This window comes from Suillus discolor, assembly GCF_016758755.1.
Source record: "Suillus discolor strain FC423 chromosome Unknown F5147scaffold_9, whole genome shotgun sequence".
NCBI classification, from domain to species: Eukaryota; Fungi; Basidiomycota; class Agaricomycetes; order Boletales; family Suillaceae; genus Suillus; species Suillus discolor.
The window spans coordinates 574139-591468 of record NW_024541256.1 but is presented as its reverse complement, the minus strand read 5'-3'; the positions used below and the strand labels follow the sequence as shown (position 1 = coordinate 591468).

Here is a 17330-nt window from a genome sequence, read left to right as displayed (position 1 = left end):
AAACCTGATTAAAATCAGCATTGTGACACAAACTCAATATTGTAACATAAATGTAATGTCATACTCTTTTATTGCAACCTATTGGGATCTTGGCTTGTCATTGGATCATTGCAACATGTTTCAAGGCAACAAAACCTAATTAGGAAATCTCTGACATAAGATAAACAATCAAAAGTCTAAATGCAAGAAACAATATTGGACATATTCATTGAGTTTCTTGTCTAACACTTTGATCTCAGCCTCTGTGGCTGAGCTCCCATCAGGTTTGGTGAATTGCTTGGTCTTTCTGTTGAAGATGTAGGGGGCAGACTTCACCGCTCGACCATCTGCATACCGCATCAAGCCTCTCACACCAATTGCCATTATAGCACTCAAGCTCGCGCTAGGCTCATATTCAGCTATTTCCCAATGCATGTCAAATGCCCATCACACACGAATCACTTCCCAATGTTATCCGACACTCACCCGTTCAATCCGATGTTTATCCACTAAACCCAACGCTAATCCGCTAATCTGACACTAATCTGACAGACCCAATGTTTCCTGCGCATCGGACCCGATGTTTTCCCGCGCACTTGTCCTTTCTATGTCTTGTCCTGTCATATCTATCCCCACTAGGTGCGCAGTTACTTGTTCTCACATCACTAACATCATAGAACACATTATTACATGTCCACAGTACATCGTGTCTTATTACATAGGACATCGGACCCGAAAATCAGCGCTACTACTTTCGCCTATAGCACTCCAAAATTCTACATAGACACTATATATTTCACATACCTCCTACCTATTTACTTTACCTTTCTACCTCCGAGTAGGAGGAGGTCATCTGATATTTAGTAGTTCTTAGCTGAATTCCGCAATATCATCCTTTCTTTATCCGAAACACTCTAACAGTAACCCGCCATTTGCTATCCTCGACGTTCGCTATATTCCTGACACAAACCCAATGCTAACCTGACACAACCTGAGGCAAACCACTAACCCAAAACCCAAAAACATTGGACCCAACATTTTTGACATTGGACTCGTAATTATACCTTTGGACTTTGTTTCCCGCACTTCGGACTATCTTCCTTTTGTTATAACTGATCATTCTAATACCATACAGCTAACCCCTCGGGTCGAATGCACTTGTCTTGCAAGTACAGCAGACTAGGCTGTGCACGACCACAACATTTTTATATTGCTGGCTACTTACTTCGTGTAGTGCCCAGCAATTGTTGTATCTCTACACCGTTAAGGTTCATTCCTTGTAGGTTATCCAGTTGCTGCCATCTTCAGCTAACTTCTGGATGTTGAACAGGACAGAGTTTGTGGAAGGGAGTGTGTTGTCCATGGCCAAGTCAGGGCTCATAACCTCTTAGAATGAGGAGCAAGCAAGCATGGAAGAGATGAGCTAGACAAACGAATATATTCTAAAGTATATTAGCTTGTATGAATGAAGGGAAGAAAAGTACAACACTTACATCTCAGTATCATGAAGAGACTGAGATGTCTAGATAGCTGGGACATTATTTATCGCAAATACAGGAAAAATAGAAATGGGATGTAAATTTATTTGAAACCTTGTGATGAGGAGACTTGGCCAAATGCTGACACATTGCGCTTGTACCTGTTATGATGTCATTTGACCGTTGTCATCCTCCAACTCCGACACAGGAAATATCTGAATACAAGCCCAGCATAAGGCCAAGTGCTACATCATTCAAATGCTCAATCTGGTACAATGACAACAGTGAAAAACCAGTAGGTTTGGTTCATGTCAGGGCTCATAACCTGTTGCAATGAAGACTATAAGTTTAGAGCTAGACACTGAGTTTTTCAGAGTAGCAGAGTGCTAATAATAGGAGATCAGATTTATTTTTACTCAGAAATCTCCTAATACATATATACTGTTTGTTTCTCTGAAACTCAGATATTCCAAAAGTTTCACTACCCATGCTGAGTAGGATGTGTTCAGCTTGTAAACCTCAATAATTAGCCTAACCATATATGGTATACCCATTTTTAATCAAAGACTAGTCTTTTTTCTTGTAATGCTGTCTGACTTAGTTGGATCCCTCTCTAAAATCAAACAAATAAACTCTACAATGCATGATATTTTTTTTGAATAACTTCAAATTATTTCAAACTCTTGACTTTATCAAGAGGTAAAAAAAAGCAATCTAAACCTGCTAAAACTTGAATTTGTATAATTTAGACATAATAATGCAACATTATTTTTAAAAACTTCTAATTAGCTTAGGAGGGTTTTCCTGATGAGTTGAGTAATGTGTAGATTTGCTGATGTCCAAGATCTCACATTTAGCATCTCTATATGCTCATGTTTCATTGAAATAAATACCTAAACCTATTCTATAGTAGCAAAAATTCCCCCTTTACAGTACTTGACAAACAATTATATGAACTTTTGAAGCCACTGAAAACACATTGCTTGTGACTTAGAGTGGCTGCACATCCCCGACTCCCATGTTAGTGGAGGAGGGTCTTTGTCAGTCGGATACATCTAATTTCCCTATACTTTTGTCTGCAACTCTGCTGGAACTTTCCATGTTTTGATGGCACAGTAACAATCATCTCAGAAAACTTGTGACAACTATCATTAATTAGCTTCAAATTCTAGCTTTTGAATAGTCGATGTGGCTGAACCCACCGCCCCTGCAAACATCATTAAATGGGTCAACCAACAGTATCCACATCCAGCTTTGGGTCCAGTAAAACTCTAATTGATGGTTTGCATTCTTGTTATTCATTCACCCACAGGTTTGGCTTCATGACTGTTGCTCATGGATCATATCCTCATCATATGGCCTTTCTCCAACTGATTGTCCTCAGTTTAGTTCTCATGTAATATCTTAATTTTTGCAGTCCAACCTTACAGACTCCACCCTGCCAAACACTGGCCTCCCACAAAATATCAGTATCATCATAAGTGCTCATCTTATAGGCCTACCATATCTCATAGAAATTTGTGCCATTACCAACACATCAGAGGACTGGTGAGCTGCAGATATTGTCATATATCCCATTATATGATCATATATAGAAAAGGTTTTCATTATATTGGAATATAAAGTCATATAAAGCCATGTATAACGTCAGAAAACCACTGCAATCAATGTAAAGCACCCTGGGGAGATTCACAAGTTCTCTGATGGCCACAATGGCATTAGTGCATTTACCTTGATGAATGTGAGGCAAAATCACATGGATTGAGTGGACTTGGCTGGCCTTATTAAAGAGGATGAAGAGGATGCAGAAGAGGACAAGGGCCCAGTCCCAAAGTATCTGAGAGGCAATTAGACTGATATGCTGTGTCTTGAGTTAAGCAATGGTTTCACAGCTGTTGAGGCTGTGGAATATTGTGCTATACCACAGCTTGAACTTAGTGTCACTCCACTAGGGTACAAGGTATGTGTTGGTCAGCCACATTGTGTGTCGTTTTAATAGAGTCATAGTCCAGCCATTAGATCCTCTTGAAGGACATACAGATTCGCAGAGGCATTATATTCCTTGAATCCAAGATGGGCCACCCAATGCACTTATTCAGGAGGTGTGAAGTATCACATTTAATGCGGACAATGTCTTAGGCAATGTGCTGGTGGTGAAACACATATGAGGTATGAAGAACAACTTGATGGATTGTGAGGAAGACAACATCCCTTGGATAAGCAGTATTATTAAGCAGTGAGTGAGCCCCCACACCCATGACACGTAGGGATTAGCATGGGTACTGGTAACCCACGTGGGTCCCAGGTACAGGTACCCCTGGGGTACGGGTCCGGTGTAGGTATACAACACAGAGTGGGGCTATACAAAGATGGCTCCAAACTGATATCTTTATGTTGTGGTCTTGCACTGCCTATCTGCTATACTTGCAGACAAGTGTGTTCGACCCAGGGGTCTGCGGTCTGGGAATAGTTTTGGGGGTCAGTGGGTGATGTGAGGTCAATAATCCGAGCACGGGAAACAATGTCCGAAGGTATAATTACGATGTCCGATGCAAAAGTGTTGGGTCCGATGTGTTTCGGGTTTCGGGTTATTGGGTTTGGGTTCGGTGTAGGTGAGGAATGTAGAATGATAGAAAGTGGGTGGTATGAGATATACTCAGATGGTCCTCTGTGTGTGAATCTAATGTCGGCCCAAGGGGATTGCTACTGAGAAGGTTCCTCTATATATAATAGTGGAGGGAAACACTGAACCGGGCTGTTGGATAAGCCTAGTGGGGCGCGTGATGATGAGCGAAGCGCGATAAGCGAAAGCTGCTACGGAGTGCTACTGAGCGACAAGTGCAATGGCGCGTGCTGAGTGAGAGCAAAGCGCGCGTGCGGGTGGTGGAGCGCAGCAACCCTTAAGTGAGTCTGGGGAACGGGTAAGGTGATGTTCATGTATAAGAATATGCGGACTGGCGCTCGTATGAGTTCTGGCTGCTTAGTGTCAGTCGGTGAATATGACGGAGATTTAGACTTAGACTCCAACAATGTGCGGGAAGAAGAAGATAATCATTCTACATAGAGGCAAGGTATATATATATTCTAAGTAGCATTAAGTGCTGTCAAGCGCTAAAGCGAGCCGGAAAGCGAAGCAAGTACGTGATGATATGTAATAAGGGTCCATGACGAAACATACGGAATATGTGCGCAAGTGCCGGAGATATGTCAGAATATATGAGAATAAGATAGGAATACGCACTGACGAACCGAACAGACATGGAATGGATGGACGGAGGACGAGCGACAGAACCAAGGATACATGCGCCGATGCGCGACCGAAGCGCCTGAACGCGCGAGCGGCCAATGAAGCGCCAAGTGTGCCGAAATGAGATATGGGTTGCACTGTGTTTGGAAGGTGTTTAGGGCGTTGTAGAATTAGCTCTCTACAAGGCCACAGAGATGTTAGTCTCTACATCGGGTTATCAGAAACTAATAGTAACACTATAGCGAGCGTCGGGAAAGCGAGCGATGTGTGCAATAATAACAATGATGGATACGGACAGTGAAGGAACGATGATATTCGCAATGTCAACTAAGAACTACGAAATATTGGGTTTGACCCCTAAGCGTCAGAGATGATTCTCCTCTACTCAGATGATGATGATGCTATGGGGAGTCCAATATTTAAGTAGATACATAGAAATCCAGAACCCTATAGGCGAAAGTAGTAGTGCAATATTTCGGGTCCGACGCCCCATGTAATAAGACATGATGTACTGCGGACTATGGGAATACATGTAATAACGCGGTCGACAATGTTAGGGATGTGAAAACAAGTAACTACGCACCTAGTGGGGCTAGTGCAATGAGACTGGACATAGGTAGGACAAGTGCGCACGATATCCAATCAGCCAATGCAAAACCCAATGCAAAACCCGATGTCTGATGTCCGATGTTTTTGGGTTTGGTGCGTATTGAGTCGGATATGATAGGGAATGATTTGGGCAATGATTAGCATTCAACATGCATCAGAAAATAGACCTCTACGAGGCCACAAGGACTCCAAGTCCTACACCAGGTATGACTCTGTGGTACCCAGACCCAGACCTGGACCCCAGGCAGGGGTTTTCACCAAAATGAGTTCGAGTGGTTGTACTCAGACTCCTCCCTGATTGAATCTGACCAAGACAAAGTGGCCATTCCATCAGCCACATTGGTGAGTTTTTTTTCTCTCAATGTGCATTGTGCTAACACAAATGACAGGACAACATCTTTGATAACATGCCTACCCCCACCATTCATGCCGGCATTGGTGCATACCCCAACACCACCAACACCAATGGCCACCACACTGCGTCCAACACCACCAGCACCATGCGCAAACACCCAACACATGCCAGCAAGTGCTGACATGGCACGGACACTTGCGGATGACACCAGGACACCGAAGATGAGAAAAGGATGAGAGGCAGCACTCATTCTCGCTCGCACACAGCGCATGTAGACTCGACTCTGGATGGGGAGTCGCAGTGAGTGAGTCTGTCAATTCCTTTGAGCTTGAGCCACACTGATCCAAGTTGTTGCACACCATTCGCAGTGAATGAGTGTGTCGATCCTCCTTTGACTTGAGCCATGCTGATCAAAGCCATTGTCTGCTGTTCACAGCGTGTCGATCCTCCATCGAGCTCGAGCCATGCTGATTGAAGTCATTGCCTGCTGTTCAGTGTCTTAGTGAGTCCTTTTTACTATCGTTTTTTTTTCATATTTCTAACTTAATGTTTATATGTACTACCCACAGGTAAACCCTGCACCGGTGCAGGTGCGGGTATGAGCTGGCCATACCCCCCAAAGACCCGCACCCACATGAAGGGTGCAGGTGCGGGTGCGGGTCAGGTCCCCGACACCCTGGGGTATACCCATGCGGATCCCTAGCGACATGGTGATTGACAATGCAGAAGGTGTGTGAGGGACTCCAGCTTCTGGAATTAAAGAGACTTGGAGAGTAGAAAAGAGAGACTTATAGAGTAGAACTGTTGGATTATGAATGTACTTAGTACCGGCAAGACCGGAACCTCTCGATTATGTAATGTTTTGTAATACAGACCATAGACCACATTAGTTAGCATGACGGACCGGCTATCTTTTATTAGCATACTACTATAGTATAAATACTGATATTTCAGATGTACAGTGATCAACCGCTCCTTTGGACAGGAAAATGAAGAAACGAGTGTAAAATTAGAAAATCTTCAATATAGAGAAAATGGTCTGGTACCTCTGACAGAATAGGTTTTGATCTGCCTTATACCAAGTTTTTACAGCATTTTTAGCCCTGTACAGTTGGCGGCACTTCGCACAGTTGAGCAAGCCATTTTCTCCCATTCCTGACTCATTTGTACAGCAGTGTGACGAACCCTGTTACAATATGTCACACGTGTCACATTCCGCCGTTTGTCCTATTCATCATCATCCTCGCACTCGCTGTCATCGCCAATCGACCCTTCATGAATGTCAATATACTCTCCTTGATCTTGCCCATCCTCCTCGTCAATATTTCCACCAATTTTCCTTGGATTCTTCGGCTTAGGGCAAGGCTTCTCAATTGGTCCATGAACAGGCTTCTTCCACTGCAGTTTTCGTCTCTCTTGCTTTGCAAGCACTCGCTCGGCCTCCCACTCTTTGACAGCAACCTTCCACTGCTCAGTCTTGGCCTTGTTTCGGCTTTTTCTCGCCTCATCCTCTTGCATCCACACCTCCATCTCGCATGTTCGTGCCTCCCGTGCTGCTTTCCTTGTTTCCTTCTTGGCTGCTTTGGCCTGCTGATGCTCCTGGTATTGCAGGACTTGCTCGAAGACCTCGTCACTGGTAAGTAGCCTTGGCATACCATCTCCGTTTAACTTAATATTGTCACTGTCCCTACAGCCTTTCTTCTCTTGCGTCTCGAGATGATTACGAACTCGATCACAGTAGCATCCCTGGAGGATTACAGTTGCTTGAAGGGCGCTTACATGCTCTTTGAGCATTGTGACCTGCTTGGTGAGATTTTTCACTTCCTCTTTGAGCTTTTTCTCCCTTGTTGACTTCAAGGACATGTTGCAGTGCAACCTCGATTTTGGTGCGTGTTTGATGGGTGAGATCATTGCTAGTGGCATGGTAGGCAACCTTGTACTTGATTTGATGGGAGATGATGATATGAGGAATCGTGCAGATGTTTCTTCGAGTCGTGCGAAGATGTTGTGGATGGTTCTACCATCAATCTGAGAAGGATTATTGTTATCGTAAGTGTTCTCATTGTTACAGTAACATGGCACGAGTCCCCCGCCAGCAGACAGCCCTCTGCCACCCGCACGGCTATAGACGATAGACGACACCGGAGCCTCACCACCTCTATAGACGACACTAGATGAGAGATGATAAGCGGCAACTGCCGGCTTAGATAAGCGGTCTGGACCGCACGTGACATGACATGACGACATAGGTCTAGAAGACCTATTTATGTTATCAAGATAGAAGGCAAGCCTCGTGTTGCCTCATGTACTGATAGAAGGATACCACGTGGATCCTATCTCTGATGGAAGCGTACTGCATGGACGCTATCTACGATAGAAGCCCGCCTCATGGACGCTATCTCTGACTCATGTAGATAAGCAGATTAGAACCCAGCTTCGAGCTGAGCTTAGATACGATAGAGTAGCCTTATATAAGGTCGAAGATTACAAGTAGACGTTCCTTACTTTAATCTTACTAGGTTTACCCTTGAACTCCTTGTCCCGCTAAAGCCACCTGCTCGACATCGACTCGTACCTTCAGTGACGCCTCTCACTGTCTGTAAACCCTGCTATCATCTCAGCGTAACCCCTCGTTAACCACCACGAGCTACGTTCGAGTACGCAACCTTTGCTTGTCTGTAAAGGCCGACGACTCTCAGCACTCGGTACCACTGTCGTGGTTGTCGCTGTTTAGATCATCCTAGTCGCACACGACCGCTTGTCGTAACACTCATCTGCTGATTGATAAGTTATTGATCTGATCTTTGAACAGTGAGAATTACCTGGAGTTGTCTCGTCATTACTACTACCATCTTCTTCAGCAATTGTACCAAGTTCCATACCACAATTATGAGTGTCTGCCCTTGGTTGCAGGTCTTTAAACAACTGTAAAATGGCTCGAACTGGTGATGTGGGAGTGATTGGGAGGTGTCCCTGTTTAGATGATTCATGAGCAGGAGCCAACATTTCGTCTGTGACAACTTTAGGATTGAAAGGCCATACACCGGTTTTTCAGGAATGCAGATCTAATTGTTTCTGGTGTGAGTGCACGAACATGGGCAGCACCATAGATCACAAGGAAGTTGCTCTTTGTCACTTTCTCTCCGTTCTCGCGCTCCCATTTGTCACGTTCTTCTGACCAATACTGTTTAAGGACACCAAACACTGCAACATCCAGGCCCTAATAGATGTGGGTACTGTGTGCAGGATAGCAGAGGATGTGAATTCGGTGCTGTCGAGCATACTCCAGGAATGCACGAGTGTAGTGAGAATTATGCCCATCAACAAGAAGTAGGCAAGTATGACCATTAGCTTTGTTGCGTGTCTGCTCATCAAATTGCTTGATCCAGAGTGCACCAATCTCGCCGTCAGTCCAGCCCTTCTTCGAATAACCAATACTATGAGGAACAATGTTATATAAGGTACGAGACAACACATGAGTTGGACTCACAATGCTTTGAGTGGATTGTTTTCGTTCCACTTTGATTGATATGCTTTTCCTTTGAAGATCACTGCTGGTGCAATTGTACTCCCATCTGCGCAGATTGTGACCAAAACAGTAATGTTTTCACGATTTCCATTTCGCTGCTGATATTGAACCTGTGTTCCAGCTCCACCAAGTGCTCGTTCTTGTGAGCTCCCTCCTCCTGGTTGAATTCCAGTCTTGTCAACACCCCAAATACACTCTGGTGCCATAGGTTTGTCGTCATCTCCACTCTCCAGGACATCCTTCAACATTTCGAACCATGCCTTGTTAGTTGTTGGGTTCACAGCACAGCCACGAGCACCATCAAGTGAATGTGCTCGGTAAGCTCGTAGATGGTCAGAGTGCTTCTTGACGAAACACTGAGTCCAGTTTTTTCCCACTCCAGACTCCGGGAATGAATCTCCAAGTCAAGCTTGACATACTTCATCAACATGCTCCTTGAGCCGCTTGTGGCTAAGGGGAAAGCCTCGTCTAGCCATTTCCACAACATATTCGAGAACTTTGTCTGTTTCTGCAAGTGTGAGCCAACTTTTCATCGAGCTATTGAATTCACTAAGCCGAACTCCTCCCTTGGCAAGATTGGCCAAAGTATTATGATTTAAACTGATAACTCGTCCCGTCTCCTTGAGGTACTCCTTCTGAACATCCATGCACACTTTCCGAAGGCCTTGTTTCTTCTCTGAGCTCGGTTTTGCAAGTTCAGCTTGGTACTTAGCCACAGCATGAGCCATGACTTTGTCTTTCTCCTCACATGTGACCTGTGCCTTCTTCGTCAATGATTTTGGCCTCCCAACCATGTTGGAAGATTATATGTGTGATTTGAAGGTATATTGAATACTGGCAGTGAAAAGGAGATGTCGAGCGAGACTGAGTCAAACTGAGGACACCTCGTATCCATGCTTAGTCTGGCTGACAAAATTGGACCATCACTCGTGGATCACAACATGTTGCACCAATGAAACTTTAACTAAAATCATCTCCACTACTTCTAATTGTTTGCAGATGAATTGGAAGGGGTGAAACTATATGCAATGGTGAGGTTTTGATGCTCGAGAAATTCAAACATATTGCTCCAGAGTGATATTTTGCAGATTCTGATGATTTTCTAAATTTGAGTACTGTATTTTTTGGTACTATCAAATAGCAGGATATATTCTGAACATGATGATACAAGATTTACAAGGAGTTGATGAGGAACTCATCGAGGAAATTGAATTGTACAATAGAGCGGTCCTGTACAAAGGACTGTGGGATCACTGTAGATAGTTTAGAGAAAATAACTAGTGTTTTGAATTTTCGATCTCAAACCACAAGAACATCAGTGATATCAGGATGTGACAGCGTGCAATGTGACCGTGCGAGAGAGGAGTCGGGGGCTTGGCGCGTGAGCACCGTTACGATTAAGGTTGTTTAGCTTATGTAAGGTTGGGGAGATTTTCCTTTTGCACTGTCTCTTGCTTTCAAGTATTCAAACTCCAGCCTTGCAGAGTTGTCTAACTTACTGCTTCGAGTAAGTAGATCAAGGCCGATTATGTATGTTCATACTTTGTCTGGTAGTGCAACATAGCATGATTCATTCCAGAGGACCAAATCATACAGAGTCATGGTTCGTGAGTCGTGAGTCGTGACTCTACCCTCCCCATTGCCGCTCCCACGGACCCTGCGCGACTCTCACCTTGAGGGCCAAATCATAATTTCTGGTCCGAAAATAGTCAAGTTGCTTATGTTCTCAAAATGGCTTGTTAAACTTCCTCGAACCCAAAAGATCACTTTGCCGTACGGACGTTTGACAACACCTTAATTAAGGGCCTGCAACGATTCACTTATTTCGAGGTCCAATCTTAGATCATTCACTTGCTTGTCAAGGTTATATGAATGATGGTGAGATGTTTTCCAGCCACGTCAAGGGAGATAAGCACCGCCTTTGCTATCTAAACAAGAGGATCGGACAGGTAGAACCTAACCCAAGAACACTGCCAGTGGTAACGCAGGGTGACCCTTCATCATCAATATGTGACTCGCGACCTTTCCGTTGGTCGAGGACAGCGATTCATAACATCAAATGGAGAAGTGCGGCGACGCAAGCTCGACACGGGTGATGTCACACAATTATCCTTAGGACATTCACAACCCTTACAGTTAACGAGATTCCGACAGTGTACCCTATAAGTATTGTACGTTGGTTATCAACAACCCATCTCTCACTTTTTGAATTTCCCACTTGATCTGCACGGTTTCATGTCGGGACTAGAAGAATCTCTCTATGCTCTTGATTGGAATAACAACATATCAGGTTTGCCAGTATTGTTGGAAATAAATCGTTGTGCTGAACTTCATCAGTTTTCCAGTTGCAATCATTACCCTGGTATCTTATGAGTACAGTCAGTAGCTTCCATGAACCTTGCAATGCGGCTAAGCATAATATTATCTAGTGCTTCAGTTCGAGAAAGAGGTAACGAGGTCGGTTTATCATCGTCGAGTACTCATGATAATATTATTGCAGGTCACATTCGTTTGGGTTAGAGCTCAACCCCGACGTTATCAAGATCTGGAACTGACTGATGTCTAGCAAAGAGAGTGGTCAATAATGACATATATGTACCTTGCTGTGAGTTCCACCATGCCAAAGTGCTTCTTGTTTCCCATTTTTGTTGCTGTTAGGTTCGATATTTCGGTATTTCGGTTTCAATGTACGTCGCCGCAGTTATATCCTTCAGATACTACTAGTACTTTGGATGTTGACGCTGATGTCTAGGACTTGCGCCTGCTGTACGTGACGTGACGCCAACTGAGCCCTCATTATCTGACCCAGCCCTAGGGGGAGGTTTATTTTATATACCTGAAACAGTGAGTGTATCGATTGTTTCTTTAGACAGTTCTAGGTTGACCCAGATTCAGCCGTACGTCAGAATTTCGTTTTACAGCTAGGCCTGATATGCTGCTGACCTCCTTGTTTAGTTGTGAGTGTATATCGTATTAAACTGAAGCTAATTTTGCCTATCACGAAATTGAAATAGGTTACGCAATGCTTCTGTTTTTTCAATGGGGTTTTTCTGTATATTTTTGCTTGGCGGAACGTAAGTCATCTACATACATTCTCGCATCTCTACGCATACCCATTTTTCATTTGCAGTGATTCTCATCTTGCGTCTTTACGCCCTATACAACCGATCCAAGCCCATACTTTATGTTCTACTTGGGTTGTTCGTACCAATCGTCGCAATCTATATAGCGGTAGATATATTTTTATGGGGTCGACCCTCAGCAATCTCGAGTGAATTTCTACTTTGATCGAATTCTGTTTACAAGCTGATCCTTGGTGCATAGTGCAAGAAATAATAATAACTCCAAACGTCAAGTACTGCACGGGTCTCTTCCATATTGGGCCTATGCCTGCGATATACGCTTCCATCCCCGTCATATGCTATGATACTTTCCTGCTTGTCCTCGCCATCGCCGTCCTCGGGAAGCACCTGAAGGAACGAAATGAACTTAGAATCAAGCCTAATGCCTATGTAGTCATGATTGTCCGATATCATGTCATATACTTTGTCCTGTGAGTTCCCATTCGTTTAGTGTGTTCTCTGGAAACATTCATTTAGTCATGCTAGAAATTTGGCAACTCAAATCTTCATGGCGATATTGTGGGCCGACCTTCCGGTACGATCTTCTGTGATCCTAGAGAAATCTGTTCTAATGCAGGCATGCACAGACGCCGGTGATGTATCTCGCACAGTTGTTCATCGGTACCGCGCCATGTATTATTGTGCCACGTCTTATCATCAGCATCTGGGAAACGCATGCCAACGAAAACTGTGTACATGTCAGTACGACATTCGAGGAATGTGTTTGTTGGACTTCGCCACCGGCATTGGAGCAGCACGAGATGGACCCCCTCTGATACTTCATGGGAGCAAGTCGTCCATGGCCCAATTTTTTGTGTAACTATGCACTATTATGTCCACAAAATATCATATATGGAGCTTGTATTTGATAGCTAGGTATAAAAGTACGGTCTATCATAATTTATCTTGGAGGACTCGATAGGCTTTTGGCCCATGACTCCAACTTTGAGAATGAAGGCGGTGAGCACTCTACTAGTCGTAAAACTTTATGGGATAAGCATTACGTATGTCATATACATGTCGACGACTATAGCTAGTTATACTTACCATGCAAAACTAAATGCGCCCACTACCCAATTTCTACAGTCACTATTGATGATCTAGTAATGCAATTGTTTGATTTGTGCGAGTGTTTCACAGCTCAAACCAAGCTCAAACGCTCACGGCTCAACGTTCGACGCTCAGCGCTCAATGTTTAATCACGACGCAGGAAGCGGTAAGCCTCGAAGATTATTTGTAGCTAGAGGGTCGCAGATCTAGCGACTTTAATTGTCTTCCACCTGCCGGAAAATGCCGGTATTTGTGGCGCCGATTGGATAACGGCTTCAGTGCACTACACGCCAACGCCCACAGCCTACACCGAGTCCTCAAGACACAATAATGTGAGTATGCCGCACGAATCACTCCTCTGGGTTGCAACGCATGAGTCCAAATATGTGTTCCGTTCACTCTGGCCGAAAATTACGTCGAAATCGATGCGGAGACGGCTGGATGGCTTGCACTTGCATCGGATACCCTGCTCACCCTCGCATCAGACACTCAGCTTATCACTTTTTACAGATAAACCATGGGTAGGGTTATCAGGGCTCAGAGGCGCTCGCACGCCATCGTATGTTTCCCTACTTATTCACCTACCCAGATCTTTACGCCCTTGTCATTTAATGTAGTTCAAAGCACACACCCACCACAACAAGGCCCCCGCCAAGCTTCGTACGCTCGATTTCGCCGAACGCAATGGCTACGTCCGGGGTATTGTCAAAGAAATCATTCACGATCCCGGCCGGTAAGGATCAAACGCTCCAATCCATTATTTCCCTCACATGCATTCTAGTGGTGCACCCCTCGCACGCGTCGTATTCCGTGACCCCTACCGCTACAAGCTCCGCAAGGAGACCTTCATTGCCACGGAAGGCATGCACACCGGCTCATTCGTGTACTGCGGAAAGAAGGCCGCCCTTACCGTCGGTAACGTCCTTCCCGTGAGCCAATGCCCAGAAGGTACCATCGTCTGCAACGTCGAGGAGAAAGTTGGCGACCGTGGTGCTCTCGCTCGTACGTCTGGCAACTACGCAACTGTCATTGGCCACTCGCCAGAGGACAACAAGACCCGCATTCGTCTGCCTAGTGGTGCAAAGAAGACTGTGTCTGGGGGTGCACGGGCCACTGTTGGAATCGTTGCTGGTGGTGGACGTATCGATAAGCCATTGCTTAAGGCTGGTCGCGCATATCATAAATACAAGGCTAAGCGCAACAGGTGGGTGAACAACGACAATTGTGTTATTTGGTTACTCACAAAAACTCACAGCTGGCCTCGTACTCGTGGTGTTGCTATGAACCCCGTCGACCATCCTCACGGTGGTGGTAACCACCAGCACATCGGAAAAGCCTCGACAGTTCCTCGCTCTGCAGTTCCTGGACAGAAAGTCGGTCTTATTGCCGCTCGCCGGGTATGTCTATTTTGTAGCTTGCTTTCATTTTTGTGCATGCTGAATGGTTTTGGTAGACTGGTCTGCTACGCGGTACCGTCAAGGTCAAGGAGGTCTAAGAGGTCGGATGGTTTTTTTCTACATATCACTCGCTATGCTTTACGACCCCATACATCCCTCAAAATACTTGTATGCATCCGCATATGCCCTACGATCATGCACACTGCCCTTAACATGCTATTTAGCACTGTGTGATGATGGGCCTATTTGCTTGTTTTTCTGTTAGTGATGAAACTTCGGTGGTTGGCATATGAGTAGCAGGGAACGTTGCTCTTGTTCAGGATTGTATACCCAGGACGAAACGCTTACTCTCGTTGAGCTGAGTCAATCAATCTACATATAGACGTGTTTCTAACTTGCAAACGAAAACAAGACTTGAAATTTAAATTTGCGCTTTAACATCAGGGTGCCGCGTCAAAGCTACAGATTCCAATAGTCTTTGTCTTTCTAACTGCGGAACACAGTCTAGCTTATAACATGCCGTTTGGACTCGAGAAGTATAAAGACAGTACATAGTATGGCAAAAGGAAAAAGTGGCATAGGGCATAAGGCATAAGGCATAGGGCATAGGGCATAAGGCATAAGGCATAAGGCATATAAGAAATAGTGGTGTGGCATAAAAACTAGAGGAAAAGTGGCATGGGGGTATCATGAAGTCGTAAAGTCATAAGGTCGTAAGGTCGTAAAGTCATAAGGCATAATGCATAAAGAGGTGTGATGAGATGAGTCATAGACGAACCATAAAATAGACCGGGTGGAATAGGCTGCGTGTAGAGCTGCGTGTACGTAGTGCGCGCTTCGAATGGGTGCAGGCCTTTCCGGTGTCCGGGCAGAGAAAAGATCGTAATCATGGAATAGGCTGGGTGTGGAGTTGCGTGTAGACCGTAGTACGCACGAATGGGTGTAAGCCCCGGGGGCAGAGAAGAAGCGCAAGATGTCGAAAGACTGGGTATGGAGCTGCGAGTGAACCGTGGTGCGCGAAAGGGGGAGGTAGAGGGCAAGGGCGGCTGGTGAACTTGAGGATCGAGGAACTGATAGATGTCGGAGGGCCAAGAAAAAGGTGAAAAGGGTATATGAAGGAGTGACGTGGGTCGAACAATAGATATGAAGAGAGAATTGGGAAAGAAAGATGAAGAGGGTATATGAAGCGGAGAAGGAAAGAGAAAGGTTAAAAGGGTATATGAAGGAGTGGCATCCGCTGGACGATAGATGAGAAGGAAAGAGAAAGGTGAAAAGAATATATGATGAGTGACATAGGCTGAACGATGGATGAGAAGGAAAGAGAAAGGTGAAATATGAAGGAGCGACACGAGCTGGACGATGGATGAGAAAGAAAGAGAAAGGTGAAAAGGGTATATGAAGGAGTGACATAGGCTGAACGATAGATGAGAAGGAAAGAGAAAGGTGAAAGGGGTATATGAAAGAGTGGCATGAGCTGGACGATGGATAAGAAAGAAAGAAGAAATATGAGAAGGAAGGCGCATCCGTGATCTGGTAGAAAGAGCGACGGATGTCAGATGACAGGTTTGAGCTGATGTTCAGCGGAAATAGAGATAGAACAGGAGATGGTGACGCATCCGTCATCCAGTAGAAAGAGCGACTGCTGTCGGACGACAGGCTTGAGCTGATGTTCAGCGGAAACAAAAACAGAACGGGAGATGCTGACGCATCTGTCATCCAGTGAAAAGAGAAACTGCGGTCAGCCTAAAGGAATGACGGGAGTTGCACTAAGGTTCGGAGAAATTGAGGAAGATGAGACTTACTGGTGCCACACTATCGAGCTTGAATACAGAGCCATTGCACGTCATTCATTATGCTTGGAGTGTCCGACGTGAAATGGGTGGATTAGCGTAGCTAGATGGGCGGGCGGGAGGAAGAGGAGGTAGGCTGTAGGGATGTGACGGGTGAGCGCGCAGGTCCCTAATTGAGATAGAGACAACGCCAGCGAGGGCGAGGTTCGAGAGACAGGGAAGTTTTTTTTATCAACGTGGCCGACGTTGTGCTTTTCGATATTCTTGAAAGAGAGATGATAAGAAGAATGTTCTGTTGGCGTAGGGCGGTAACGCACTTTGAAGATTTGACATTGCTTTACCAACGGCGTGCGACGTTGGATACTAGTGAGCGAAACGGCGAGAGCAAGATAACGAGACGACGGCGACGACGAGAGCAAGACGGCGAGAGAGCGAGACGGCGACAGCGATATGGCGAGAGAACAAGACGAGACGGCGAGACGGCGATAGAGCAAGACGAGAAAGCGAGCCAGCGAGACAGCAGGACAGCGAGAGAGAGTAAGATCAGTGACAAAGACAACGAGAGATGATCGTCCGTGACACGCAATAAGGGTCAGATGTGACGATGAAGAATCGTTGGCACTCGAGGGAGGTCAAGCTGATGAAGAAGAAGAAGCCCGGGCGGGCAGGCATTTATACGTTTGGGAGAGTCAGCCTCCCGTAATCAATACTGGCTGGCCTACGTCATAACGTGTCATGGGCATGAGCCGGCGTAAGCTGAACAAGTTGATGGTG

General features: G+C 45.2%; 5 protein-coding genes across 5 annotated transcripts; 3 read left to right on the top strand and 2 right to left on the bottom strand.

Moving 5' to 3' along the window:
* Window positions 1-7015: 7015 nt before the first annotated feature.
* F5147DRAFT_558420 (uncharacterized protein) lies at window positions 7016-7672 on the bottom strand (the record flags this gene model as incomplete). The annotated part of the gene is made up of 1 exon (XM_041430545.1): window positions 7016-7672. A coding segment is annotated over one exon (657 nt), but the record flags the coding sequence as incomplete, so codon positions are not given.
* Window positions 7673-10958: 3286 nt separating this feature from the next.
* Window positions 10959-12353, top strand: F5147DRAFT_677718 (uncharacterized protein). The gene is made up of 12 exons (XM_041436152.1): window positions 10959-11075; window positions 11135-11487; window positions 11543-11575; window positions 11627-11646; window positions 11698-11712; window positions 11764-11802; window positions 11856-11884; window positions 11950-11963; window positions 12013-12040; window positions 12081-12083; window positions 12153-12271; window positions 12328-12353. The coding sequence occupies exons 2-11, from the start codon at window positions 11433-11435 to the stop codon at window positions 12172-12174; spliced, it is 258 nt and encodes an 85-aa protein (XP_041296666.1). The 5' UTR covers window positions 10959-11075; window positions 11135-11432; the 3' UTR covers window positions 12175-12271; window positions 12328-12353.
* An 80-nt stretch (window positions 12354-12433) lies between these two features.
* On the top strand, window positions 12434-13308 carry F5147DRAFT_677716 (uncharacterized protein). Its single transcript, XM_041436151.1, has 4 exons — window positions 12434-12468; window positions 12522-12750; window positions 12806-12854; window positions 12907-13308. Coding segments are annotated over exons 1-4 (468 nt in total). The 5' UTR covers window positions 12434-12467; the 3' UTR covers window positions 13096-13308.
* Window positions 13309-13886: 578 nt separating this feature from the next.
* Window positions 13887-14864, top strand: F5147DRAFT_569875 (translation protein SH3-like domain-containing protein; the record flags this gene model as incomplete). Its single annotated transcript, XM_041430972.1, has 5 exons — window positions 13887-13928; window positions 13987-14102; window positions 14151-14573; window positions 14625-14766; window positions 14823-14864. The coding sequence occupies 5 exons, from the start codon at window positions 13887-13889 to the stop codon at window positions 14862-14864; spliced, it is 765 nt and encodes a 254-aa protein (XP_041296664.1).
* A 476-nt stretch (window positions 14865-15340) lies between these two features.
* Window positions 15341-16509, bottom strand: F5147DRAFT_677714 (uncharacterized protein). The gene is made up of 2 exons (XM_041436150.1): window positions 16210-16509; window positions 15341-16033 (listed from the first exon to the last, which is right to left on the bottom strand). Exons 1-2 carry the CDS (start codon window positions 16287-16289, stop codon window positions 15454-15456), a joined length of 660 nt encoding a protein of 219 aa, XP_041296663.1. The 5' UTR covers window positions 16290-16509; the 3' UTR covers window positions 15341-15453.
* Window positions 16510-17330: the final 821 nt, after the last annotated feature.